The following is an 11,756-nucleotide window of genomic DNA, read 5'->3' on the forward strand; positions in this document are numbered from 1 at the left end:
ATTTCTAACAGGTCTTCAGAGACAGGCCCAGGGCTGGCTTGAGCGTGTCAGAGAGGTGTGCACTGCGTACTACCCATCATACATGGCCACACATGCCTGTGGCTGTGAGAAATACTGGTGGTGACAAAGACAATGAGATGCCAGAGAAAAAGATCAGTGGGGTTTGCAAAAGTGATTAAGATGTCGTCCTAGGTATAATTAAAGACTTAATAAGGTTGAAGGAAAGAGAGGACATTGCATATACCGAGGCCCCTGAGAGATCTGCCTGGCAACCCAGAAAGGGACATATGGGGGAAAACGCCTTAGTGTAACCAGGTCAGAATTTTCATTCTGGGCAGAACTGGAATTTGAATAATAATACTGAGTCATATAGAGCATACAGCTATGACATTTCATTTATTTCTCCATATAATGCAATAAAGTAGATGGATTAACCGTGACTTTTACAGATGGAGCAGGGGAGAATGAAGAGGCGTCAGTTTGGGCATCAGGCTGGATCTTCACACTCTGACCTCACTCTGCTCTATCCTGCCCAGTGTTGCTTCACCTGATATCAGGGGTGCAAGGCAACCAGATCTGACACCAGTTTCAGTTTAGATCCTGCCTTTACCTGGGTGTGACCCGGGTCCATCTCTTCAGCTCGGCCTCTGCTTTCTCTTCATAAACTTCTGGGGTTAGTCCTCGGATGATCTCTAAAACATGGCCCAGGTGCTCCTTGCCAGTAGAGTGTAGCCGGATTTGGAGGGACTGGACACTCAGTGTGAACAAGAGGAAGGCCTCAGGAGGCAGTAAAAGCTGACAAGAGGAGAGAAAATGAAGAGCCTACAGGTGCATATTGGACTAGCGGGCGAAAGGCCATGACTCCTTAGTTTGGAGAAAGAACTGGGGCCGAGATTGGGGAAGTTTCCCAGTGCAATTTAAAAAAAAAAAAAAAAAAAAGAACTATAAGAATTACCCAGGTCCGGCTTCTTTCGTGTAGCCTGGGGCTGAGTCGCAGGCTGAGAAATCCGGTCGGGCCAGTAGGGGGCTCCACCAAGCGCAGTCTCAGAATGCCCAAGAGCCCCACCGTCGCCCGGGGTCTCCAAGGGGAGTGGGTCGTGGTGGGCGCTGAAGAGCCGTAAAAGACGAGCAGCCCGCGTCCGCGTCCGTCCTCCCGGGTCTCCAGTCCGCAGGCGGCCGCCGCCTCGGCCCCGCCCTCCCACCTCCATTCCCGGCCCCGCGGACCCGAACGGTCCCTCTCGCAACCGATCTGCTGGCTGGGGCGCGGGGGATGCGAATTCCTAGAAGCCTTAAGAGGCTGCCCAGCGTTGGAAGTTCGTATCCCCAAGAATGCTGGAGGTTCCGGCTCGCACACCCCCTCCGGGCACAGAGTCAGCTGCGGGGTGCTGGGAGGGAGAACGCCCCGCTCCTCACCCCCCATCCCCGTGCACCCTGGAGCCCAGCTCCATACGTTCGGCCACCCCAGGCGGACTCGGGGTGGCCGGGTAGCGGGTGGTGGCAGGAGGGGACCGGGTAACGGCAGGCCCGAGAGGAGGTCGCTGGGCCGGGCCGGAGGCGCACAGGGGCTGCGTGGCTACCTCGGCGGCACCCGCCCCACCTCCGCCGGCTAAGCCCGGAGGGGAACGGTGAGTCAGATCTCGGGCACCCGCGGGTCGGGCGGGGAGGGGGAGGCAGGTCAGGAAATGACATCAGAGGCCTGTGCTCAGGGAGTGGGGGTCTGAGCCGGGCTGGGGCGGCGGGGGCGGCAGTGAGTGGGGTGGGGGCAAGCGGACCTCGGCGGAGCCTCCGGCCTGAGGCAGGATCAGGGCCCCTTCCTGGGGGAGTTTCCTGCTTGGTCCGCCCTTCCCCGCTCTCCCCGCCCCCTCTCCGGGCCGCTCCTTGTATGGTCTGGGCGCCGCTCTCTCCCCGCCCCCTCTCTTCTCCCTCCCTCCTCCTTCCGTGTGTCCCTCCCCGCCCGGCTGGAGGCTGCTCCGGACCGGGACGCAGAGTCCGCGGACCCGGCGCCGAGGCGGCCACCCGAGACGCGGCGCGCACGCTCCGGCCTGCGGTGAGGCGCGGGGAGCGGCAGGGCGGCCCCACGGGGAGGGGGCGCGGGGCGCCGGGAGGGGGCGAGTGGGGGTCACCAAGGGGAGCTGGGACCGCCCGGGGCTCCTGAGCCCGGCTCCCGCGCTGCGTAACCCGGCGACCCACCCCAGCAGCCCGGCCCGGCCATGGCGGCCCCCCGCCCGTCTCCCGCGATCTCCGTTTCGGTCTCGGCTCCGGCTTTTTACGCCCCGCAGAAGAAGTTCGGCCCTGTGGTGGCCCCAAAGCCCAAAGTGAATCCCTTCCGGCCCGGGGACAGCGAGCCTCCCCCGGCACCCGGGGCCCAGCGCGCACAGATGGGCCGGGTGGGCGAGATTCCCCCGCCGCCCCCGGAAGGTATGCGGCGGGGCTTGGGGAATGGACCCCGGCAGGAGCCGGGGTGGGGGGCAGTGGTTTCGGGAATTTGGGGATGTCTGGAAAGGTTGTTGCCGAGGGGGCTGGGCGCAGCCACCCTGTCCCGAGCAGATGTTCTTACCTCATCGTGGAGCTCGTGGCTGGGAGCCAGGGCTCCTGGGACCGTTCCAAGTCCCCCGCCTGGGGGTGGGAGGCGGGAATGTGGGGCATGAATCTTCCCCTCCGGGTCCGTTTTCCGAAGTGTAACGGGAGCTGCACCACTCCTCGGCAGTGCCCCCGGCCTTTCCTGACCTGGTACTCCCAGGGCGCCCTGCGCCCCTCCTTTGCTTCCCCACACGCTCTGGGACCCCTGAGAGAGTTCTTGGGTTAGGGGTTAGAGCGGTTAACTGAGGGGAGCTTGGGTGAGGGGTAGAGGGACCCCGGCCGACGTCTTTCTCCTTCCTACCCCAGACTTTCCCCTGCCTCCACCTCCCCTTGCTGGGGATGGCGACGATGCAGAGGGTGCTCTGGGAGGTGCCTTCCCGCCGCCCCCTCCTCCGATCGAGGAATCATTTCCCCCTGCGCCTCTGGAGGAGGAGATCTTCCCTTCCCCGCCGCCTCCTCTGGAGGAGGAGGGAGGGCCTGAGGCCCCCATACCGCCCCCACCACAGGTACGGAGGCCTGGGAGGGGCGGCTGCACTGGACACCCCCAAGGAGAGGAGAAGAGGGCCCTTTCTTCTTACCTCCCCTGCACGTCTGCCTTGGGGGTGGGGGGATACAGGCATGGAATAGGTGCTCTGACCTCTGACCCTCTAGCCCAGGGAGAAGGTGAGCAGTATTGATTTGGAGATCGACTCTCTGTCCTCACTGCTGGATGACATGACCAAGAATGATCCTTTCAAAGCCCGGGTAAGGGACCGGAGAGTAGGAAAAGCCGGGCTCAGGGCCAGAGAGACTGGGCATAGAACTAAGGAGGATGGTGTCCTCCTGACTGCATCTCTCTTCCCTCTCCCACCCCTTGCAGGTGTCATCTGGATATGTGCCCCCACCAGTGGCCACTCCATTTAGTTCCATGTCCAGTATCAAGCCTGCCGCCGGGGGCACAGCACCCCTGCCTCCTTGGAAGTCCCCTTCCAGCTCCCAGCCTCTGCCCCAGGTTCCGGTTCCGGCTCCGGCTCAGAGCCAGACACAGTTCCATGTTCAGCCCCAGCCCCAGCCCCAGCCCAAGCCTCAGGTCCAACTCCATGTCCAGTCCCAGCCCCAGCCTGTGTCTTTGGCTAACACCCAGCCCCGAGGGCCCCCAGCCTCATCTCCGGCTCCAGCCCCTAAGTTTTCTCCAGTGACTCCTAAGTTTACACCTGTGGCTTCCAAGTTCAGTCCTGGAGCCCCAGGTGGATCTGGGTCACAACCAAATCAAAAATTGGGGCATCCCGAAGCTCTTTCCGCTGGCACAGGCTCCCCTCAACCTCCCAGCTTCACCTATGCCCAGCAGAGGGAGAAGCCCCGAGTGCAGGAGAAGCAGCACCCCGTGCCCCCACCGGCTCAGAACCAAAACCAGGTGAGGGATGGTGATAGGACAAGGCTTGGGACCAGGGCACTGGGGCGGGGCTGGGTCAGGAGCCAGAGCATAAGCATAAGGTGATTGGAGAGTCAGGGTGGACACGGGGGTTGGGGGGTGGCGGGATAGGGATTTTCATCCTCTGGGGTTAGCCTGGTGGAACAATGGTAAGAAAATGCTCCTCTGGAGGAGAGGCCTGGCTGGGTGTGGGGCTGGGTGGGGCCTGGCTGGGACGGCGCAGAGAGCATGGGCTCTGAATTAGGAGGATCTGGTGAACCTTTGCTTGTGCCTTTACCCCAGAAAGTTAAAGGGAGGGATGAGATCACCAGTTCCGCCTTGGTTTTTCCCATTCTTGGGTCTTGAGTTAATCTCCCTGCTCCTCTGAGCACTCTTTCTGCCTGAGGGCTTGGAGATAAGAGACAGCCCCAGTAAACACTGGTTGAGCCAGCATCCACCACGTGCCAGGCACTGTGCTCTGTGCCCAGGAGGGTAGGACATGGGAGGGAAGAGATCTCTGCAAGAAGCTCAGCCTTCAGGTGTCAGATGGACCTGGAATGGAATTCTTGGCTCAGCTTCTCCCAAGTCCTTAGACTGGGCAAGTTAGGTGAACCCTGAGCCTCAGTTTCTCAATCTTTAACATTCTCTACTCCATACAGTGGTTGTGAAGATTAGGTGAGCTAATACCTAGAGAGTGTTGGGTTCTGTATCTAGCACAGGAATGCTCAAAATAGAAAAGCTGTAATTACAAAATGGTTCTTGCCTTCTAGTTCAGGAAATAAGATCGTCCAATTTCTGGTGACGAAGATGACCCTGATGGTCATCTAGTCCAAGCATCCATAGAGTCCACTGATAGTGTTGATGTCTACCTACACTCAGACACAGCATAGGAAGAAATGCCAAGGGCCAGTGAGCTTTGCAGAATCCTGTGAGTCACAGGCACTCAGACCAGGGAGTCAACTCGGGGAGTCAAATTAGGAAGGGCTTCGAAGGATGGGCAGGACGTAAGAATCCAGAGAGGAGAGGGATGTTTGGAGAACAGAAAGTGGAAGGTTCCTGTAGGAAAATGATAGAGCTATACTTGGAGAGGCAAGCGGGGCTGGAGGGTGTAGGAGGTGAAGTGGCTCACCCAAGGAGCTCTTGAGCACTGGAGAGGCATTCATGATTTTTGAGTAGGTGTGGGGTGGGTCAGGAGGGCTGGTGAAAGCAGTGTTTTTGGAAGCTTTCTGGAAAGTTTCACCAGCAGAGATGTGTATTCGAGGGAGGTCAGTGATGGGTGTGAGTTCACTCTTGGGCAATAGTAATGTTAGCTGCAATGAAAATTAAGCCCTGCATGTGAGAGCTGTGTGCTAGAGCTGTTGGGAAGACACAGCCTCCAGGACTTAGCAAGGGATGAGCAATTGGAAGACAAGGGTGAGGGGAAGAGGAAAAAAAAGTCTCCGGCGCGATTTGGAGATGGGGTGTGGGCGGATGGCAGGATTGCTGACAAAATAGAGAAGTCCAGAAGGGGAAATGGTTTGGACGGGAAGAGGAGGGGTCCAGCTGTCAACGTTTTGAGCAACAGGTCCCAGGAGGACTTTCAGCTGGGGCCGTCATTCAGCTAGAAATCCAGGGCCAGGTTTCAGGAGAGGGCCAGAGATGTCTGGCATGGTAGTGGGGCACAGTGACACTGTGATGCTGGAGGGTCAGGGTCGGAGCGGAGGAGCTTCCCAGGAAGTGCAGACAGCGGGGACCAGGAGGTGCGGGAAGAAGAGTCAGGAGGAGAGTCAGGGTGCACTTGGAGAAGAGAGTTGAGCTCCTCAGTGGGGTATTTGAGGGAGTGAGGACTCAAGGCTAGAGATTAGACTGTTGGGAAATCGTCAGCGGTCTTGGGATGGCCTGTTTGTGCCCTGTGGTGGGAACACAATGTGAGGAGTTGAGGAGAGTGGGTGGTGAGAAGTGGGGCTGCTGGTGTAGCCTGGTCTTGACTAAGGAAAGGACTGTGTGTTGGTGGTGTGAGTGTGGTGTGTGTGTGTGTATATACACATATGTGAATATATGAGTGGCGTGTGTGTGTGTGTGTTAGTGTGTGGGTATGGTGTATGTGAGTGTATGTGCATGTGTGAGCATGAATGTATGAGTGGCATGTGATGTGTGTAGTGTGATTGTGTGAAAGTGTGTGTATATGAGTACATGTGTGCATGTGTGAGTGTGAAGGTGTGTGCATGTGTGAGTGTGGCTATGATGTGTATGGTGTGTGATTGCGCAAGTGAAGGTGCACATACATACTTTCTTACAAATACACACAAGCGGCGTATGTGTATATATGTGAGTGGTGTGTGTGAGCGTGTGGTGTGGTATATCTTTTTTTTTTTTTTTTTTTTGGAGATGGAGTGCAGGCTGTCGCCCATGCTCACTACAACCTCCGCCCCCCTGGCTCAAACGATTCTCCTGTCTCAGCCTCCCAAGTAGCTGGGATTACAGGCACGTGCCACCACACCTGGCTAATTTTTGTATTTTTTAGTAGAGATGGGGTTTCACCATGTTGGCTAGGCTGGTCTCGAACTCCTGACCTCAAGTGATCTGCCTGCCTCAGCCTCCCAAAGTGTTGGGATTACAGGCGTGAGCCACCGCGCCTGGCCTGGTGTGGTATTATCTGAATGTGAGTGGTGTGTGTGTGTGTGGTATGGTATATGTGTGAGTGTGGGTGTGTGGTGTGGTATATGTGTGAGAGTATGTGAGTGGTGTATGTGTGTGGTCTGGTATGTGTGTGTGCATGTGAGTGGTATGTGGGTATGTGTGAGGGTGTGTGTGTTTGAGTCTGTGGTGTAGCGTATGTGGTTTTTGCAAGTTAGGGGAGAACGGCTCAGGTACGTGTGTAACCCGGGGAAGCAGGTGATGGAGGGTGAGTGTTGTGGGAGAGCAGGGGCAGGCTGCTTCGGTCCGTGGGGGAGATCTTAGTGATGTCTCCTCCCCCAGAGGCATCCCAGACAGCAAGGACAGGGTGGTTGCAGCGTGGATAGGAAGGATGATGAGGGAGCTTAAGCTGGCTGGCTTCCATGTCCTCAGCCATGTGGGAGGTGAGGTCACGGTGCGAGCAAGGGGACGAAGCAGGTGGGGGCTCAGGAGATGGAGACGTCTGGAACAGCTGCTGTGGGGAAGGCTGGGCTGGAGGTCGCGCGGACGCTGCAGTGTTGTGAGCTCACTCTGCAGTGTTCAGTGATCTCTCCACTGCTTTCTGCAGCTTGGAAGCAGAAACAGGAAGCGGGTGGTGGTGTGACTTGGGGTTGGAGACTGGGCCGGATAGCTGCGGGTGGCTGCAGGTGCCCGGAGGGACAGTGAACCCTGTAGGAGTTAGATGATCATGGGACCAGGCTGGGGCATGGTGGACAAAGTCCAGGGGTGGGTTGCGGGCGGGGGCAACTAAGGCTTCTGGGTTCACGTAGTAGGTGTGGATGGGGAAGAGGAGAGGCAGATAATGGCTGGCAAGAGACTTGGAGGTAAATCTGAGGTCAAGGATGTCCCATGATGGATGATGACTGAGATGGATGGAAGTTTGGTTTGAAGCGGTGGCATTGGTGCAGGCTGGCAGAGGGGACAGTTCTGGATAGAGTGTCCTGATGAACGGGGATACCTATGGGAGGTGATGCAGATGAGGATTCTGTGCTTCTGAAGGAGGAGCCAGGCATTTAGAATGGCACTGGAGAGCAAGGACTGACTGAGCCCCTTCACTGTGTCCCCAAGAGGCCAGAAAGGGAAGATTGGAGGAGACAAAGTTGAAGTGAGTGTTCCAGGGAACGAGTCAGTTAAGAGATGGTAGGATCTTAAGGGAAGATGGCTAAGATCTTAAGGGAAAATGGCTAAGATCTGGAGAGTTGGACTTATATGGACGCATGTTTCACTGGGCAGAAAGGACGCAACTCTGGGTACAGATGGGGGTCGGGGTGAGGGGCAGTAAAGCCAGGGCTGAGGGGAGAGGGGCTATGGGAGGAGGTAGCAGGGGGGCTTTGGAGGTTCCAGGTGTTATGGGAATGAAGGCATCTGCAGGTAGCACACTCAGTGATGGGGCCACAGTCCTGGGTAGGCTTTTCCAGACATAGAAAAGACCCACCCACCCAGTGCACTTGCTCCTGTGGGCGTGTCTCCTGGCAGTGCTGATGCAGGTCAGACAGCCCTTCCTGGAGTTCTCAGGGTTACCTCTCAGGGTTACTGGCAGCGCTGTCCTTAACATCCACCCCCCACCCCAGTCCCCGGGATCCCCTAAATGGGAAGGTTGGGCTGGCCTAGGGGGTGGCCTTTGGACCTTCCCTGAGGCTGCTGGGGAGGAACCTGAGTGAGGTAGTTCAGAAGCCCCTCACTCGAGGGACAGGGTCTCTGTGTGGGGGTGGGGCTGGGTTCTTGCAGACAGCTCAGTGGGTTTAACCTGCAATTCCTGCCTGTGTTGTATCCTCACGCTGACAGGGGCTGCTCAGCAGCAGGCAGGCCGGGTAGGTGTGTGTGCGCGTGTGTGCACGCCGTTGCGTGCCCCTGTCCCATGGGGGCGATGTCCGAGCATGCTCTGTGGAGTTGATGCGTGGCCCTGGAGTGTCCGGTGCTTCGGTGACCCGAGCTGCTGTGTGCGTGGCCTCCGTCCGCCCAGTCATTCTGGCCTGTCTGTGACTGCTCAGGGGGTTTGGGCAGAGTGGGTGGAAATGTCTTGCTGTACGAGATCCAGGCTTAGGTCCCTTCCCCTGTTATTTGTGTGGTGCTGGGGATGGCAGGGGTAGGGGGACGAGGGAGAAGCTTTAAGGGTCAAGCCTGAGCATCTGGGACACGAGCTGGGAGCTAAGCCTCATCGGAAGAAGCCGGGTAGGCTGGCCTGGGAAGGTTCTTGGAGGCAGCAGCCCTCTAGAGTGTGAGGAAAGTGTTGGGATTGCAGGTGCGCTCCCCTGGGGCCCCAGGGCCCCTGACTCTGAAGGAGGTGGAGGAGCTGGAGCAGCTGACCCAGCAGCTAATGCAGGACATGGAGCATCCTCAGAGGCAGAACGTGGCTGTCAACGGTGAGCCCACCCCACCGGGACACCCCCACCCTGCCCCCACATCACGGTGGGGGCCAGGGCTGTGGCTCCACTCCCTATCCGAGCTGGCTGATCCCTCGCAGCCCTACATACTTCCTTCTATTTATTGCTGTCTTCTCTGGCCTTCCCAGAACTCTGCGGCCAATGCCATCAACCCCTGGCCCGGGCGCAGCCAGCCGTCCGCGCCCTGGGGCAGCTGTTCCACATCGCCTGCTTCACCTGCCACCAGTGTGCGCAGCAGCTCCAGGGCCAGCAGTTCTATAGCCTGGAGGGGGCGCCGTACTGCGAGGGCTGTTACACTGTGAGTCGGGCTGTGCTGGGATGTGCTGGGCAGTTGGGCCCTGGAAGCTTGCTGTGGGGTGCCGGTTCCCTGCCAACCTCCTGCTGCCTCCTCAGGACACCCTGGAGAAGTGCAACACCTGCGGGGAGCCCATCACCGACCGCATGCTGAGGGCCACGGGCAAGGCCTATCACCCGCACTGCTTCACCTGTGTGGTCTGCGCCCGCCCCCTGGAGGGCACCTCCTTCATCGTGGACCAGGCCAACCGGCCCCACTGTGTCCCCGACTACCACAAGTGAGGACCTGCCACCTGCCTTCTGGGTTCCCGCCGTGCTTGGTCTGGTAGCCCGGCTGCTTGCTACCCTAGCCTCAGGACAGCCCCAAACCCCTGGTGGTGTTTTCTGGTCCCATGTCCTGTCTGTAAACAGCAGGGACCAAGTCATCTGGATGTAGCTGTCCAGGGGCCTTAGGCCCGGACATCGAGTCCTGCTGCTGTCTGGTCCCTCCCTCGCCCTTGATCACTGAAGCTTATTGTGGGTGTATGTCAGCATTTCGTGAAGTGTGCTGGAGTGACTTCATCTCACACACAGGCTGGGTTCCAAAAGTTCTTTTGGAGATCAGCTGTTTGGATTTCTGGTTTCTCCCCAGAAATAGTGTTTAGAACGTGGCTACTTTCTCAGGCTGACCCGCAGAACCTCAGTGCAGCTGTGGGAACAGTGCAGAATCTGACCCCCACCTCTGACAGAGTGTTTGGGTAAACACTTTCAGGATTCCATCTGGGGTGGCCACAACTTCACATCCCTCCACAGTGCCAGACAGTCAGGGCAGAGGCAACGTGCATGGGGGTGGGAGGATTGGGGGAAGGTGAGGGTCAGGGACCCAGGATGGGATGGGAGGGGTACCTCAGGGCTGGCTTTCTGCAGGAGCTGCAGTGTGAATGGGACAGTAAGGGTCGAGTGGGAGAGAACACCGTGGCAGGTGTGTGGGAGGCTCCCTTGCTTTGGGAGAGTGACTGGTGAGGCAGGAAATTCCCTTTGATGAGGGCCAGTCATGGTGTCTCACTCTTAGGCCCTTCTGTTGAGCTTCCTCCACCTAGAGATGCAGGGCAGAGAAGTCTGCTTCCTTGCTGCCCAACCTGGCTTATGCGTGCGCACACCGGGGATGAAAGCCCTGGCTAACTCGGCTGGCCCTTTCTGCCCCTTCCAGGCAGTACGCCCCGAGGTGCTCCGTCTGCTCTGAGCCCATCATGCCTGAGCCTGGCCGAGATGAGACCGTGCGAGTGGTCGCCCTGGACAAGAACTTCCACATGAAGTGTTACAAGTGTGAGGTCAGCCATCCCTCTGGACTCTTTGGGCAGGTTCTGACCGGGAGGTGGTGGGAGATGCTGCTTACTAACTGGGTGGTGGAAAGCACCAGCGTTCAGGAAACAGGGCTGTGATTTTGAGGGTAGCTCATGGTGGCACCCCATCTGTCCTGCCAGAATGCTTCCTGCCACTGCAGGAAATGGGGCTGTGGGGCTTCTGAGGTCACTTTGAGTCATGGATAAGCCAAGAAATGGGACAAGCCAATAGGAGAGAAGGGCATGGTGTTTTAACCGTGGTAGGGGATGGGGAGACAGGAGCTGAGAGAAGAGGTCTTTGAATGGAGGTGAGCCAACCTCTATTTTATTAGGGTGGTGGTGGGCAGGGGAGCAAGCACCTTGGAAGCAGCTCTACCCACTGCTTGCCCTCTTGCAGGAAGGTCCTAGTGGGTGACTGGAAGTAGGATAGGGATGGGGAGTTGGGTGTGGCTTGAAATAGCGATGACACCAGCTCTTGAGCCATGAAGCATCTTTCTAATTCCAAGATGGAGGTGGATGGGGTGGGGTAGGGTGGAGCAGAGCAGGGGCCTTCTGGTCCAGTGCCCCTCACCCTTCCTTCTTCCCAGGACTGCGGGAAGCCCCTGTCGATTGAGGCAGATGACAATGGCTGCTTCCCCCTGGACGGTCACGTGCTCTGTCGGAAGTGCCACACTGCTAGAGCCCAGACCTGAGTGAGGACAGGCCCTCTTCAGACCGCAGTCCATGCCCCATTGTGGACCACCCACACTGAGACCACCTGCCCGCACCTCAGTTATTGTTTTGATGTCTAGCCCCTCCCATTTCCAACCCCTCCCTAGCATCCCAGGTGCCCTGACCCAGGACCCAACATGGTCTAGGGATGCAGGATCCCCGCCCTGGCGTCTGGTCCTCGCCCATCCTGCAGGGATTACCCACCGTCTTCCAGACACCCCACCTGAGGGGGGCACCAGGTTTAGTGCTGCTGCTTTCACCGCTGCACCCGCGCCCTCGGCCGGCCCCCCGAGCAGCCTTTGTACTCTGCTTGCGGAGGGCTGGGAGACGCCCTGACCCTCCAGGACATTCCCACCCTCCCCCATGCTGCCAGGTTGTAGCTATAGCTACAAATAAAAAAAACCCTTGTTTTCCAGAATT

General features: G+C 58.2%; 3 protein-coding genes across 4 annotated transcripts in view; 1 reads left to right on the forward strand and 2 right to left on the reverse strand.

The window, feature by feature from the left end:
- Positions 1 to 2,889, reverse strand: part of FAM131B (family with sequence similarity 131 member B) — a 28,799-nt gene extending 25,910 nt beyond the window's left edge. Inside the window, exon 1 of the mRNA XM_019031004.2 lies at positions 2,558 to 2,889. The gene's annotated coding sequence lies outside the window, so the exon portion shown is untranslated. The remainder of the gene's footprint in view (positions 1 to 2,557) is intronic.
- On the reverse strand, positions 373 to 1,420 carry LOC101129317 (uncharacterized). Its single transcript, XM_004046402.5, has 2 exons — positions 956 to 1,420; positions 373 to 795 (listed from the first exon to the last, which is right to left on the reverse strand). Exons 1-2 carry the CDS (start codon positions 1,418 to 1,420, stop codon positions 607 to 609), a joined length of 654 nt encoding a protein of 217 aa, XP_004046450.1. The 3' UTR covers positions 373 to 606.
- ZYX (zyxin) lies at positions 1,283 to 11,754 on the forward strand. Of its 2 annotated transcripts, none has more exons than XM_004046396.5 (10): positions 1,283 to 2,047; positions 2,196 to 2,418; positions 2,887 to 3,086; positions 3,232 to 3,324; positions 3,440 to 3,973; positions 8,868 to 8,988; positions 9,138 to 9,307; positions 9,403 to 9,581; positions 10,493 to 10,613; positions 11,213 to 11,754. In XM_004046396.5, the coding sequence occupies exons 1-10, from the start codon at positions 1,883 to 1,885 to the stop codon at positions 11,315 to 11,317; spliced, it is 1,911 nt and encodes a 636-aa protein (XP_004046444.4). In that variant the 5' UTR covers positions 1,283 to 1,882; the 3' UTR covers positions 11,318 to 11,754. The 2 variants fall into 2 exon arrangements, with proteins under 2 accessions (XP_004046444.4, XP_018886548.3); XM_019031003.4 differs by having other exon boundaries at positions 1,866 to 2,047; positions 2,199 to 2,418.
- Positions 11,755 to 11,756: the final 2 nt, after the last annotated feature.

Source organism: Gorilla gorilla, chromosome 6, assembly GCF_029281585.2.
Source record: "Gorilla gorilla gorilla isolate KB3781 chromosome 6, NHGRI_mGorGor1-v2.1_pri, whole genome shotgun sequence".
In the NCBI taxonomy this organism is placed as follows: Eukaryota; Metazoa; Chordata; class Mammalia; order Primates; family Hominidae; genus Gorilla; species Gorilla gorilla.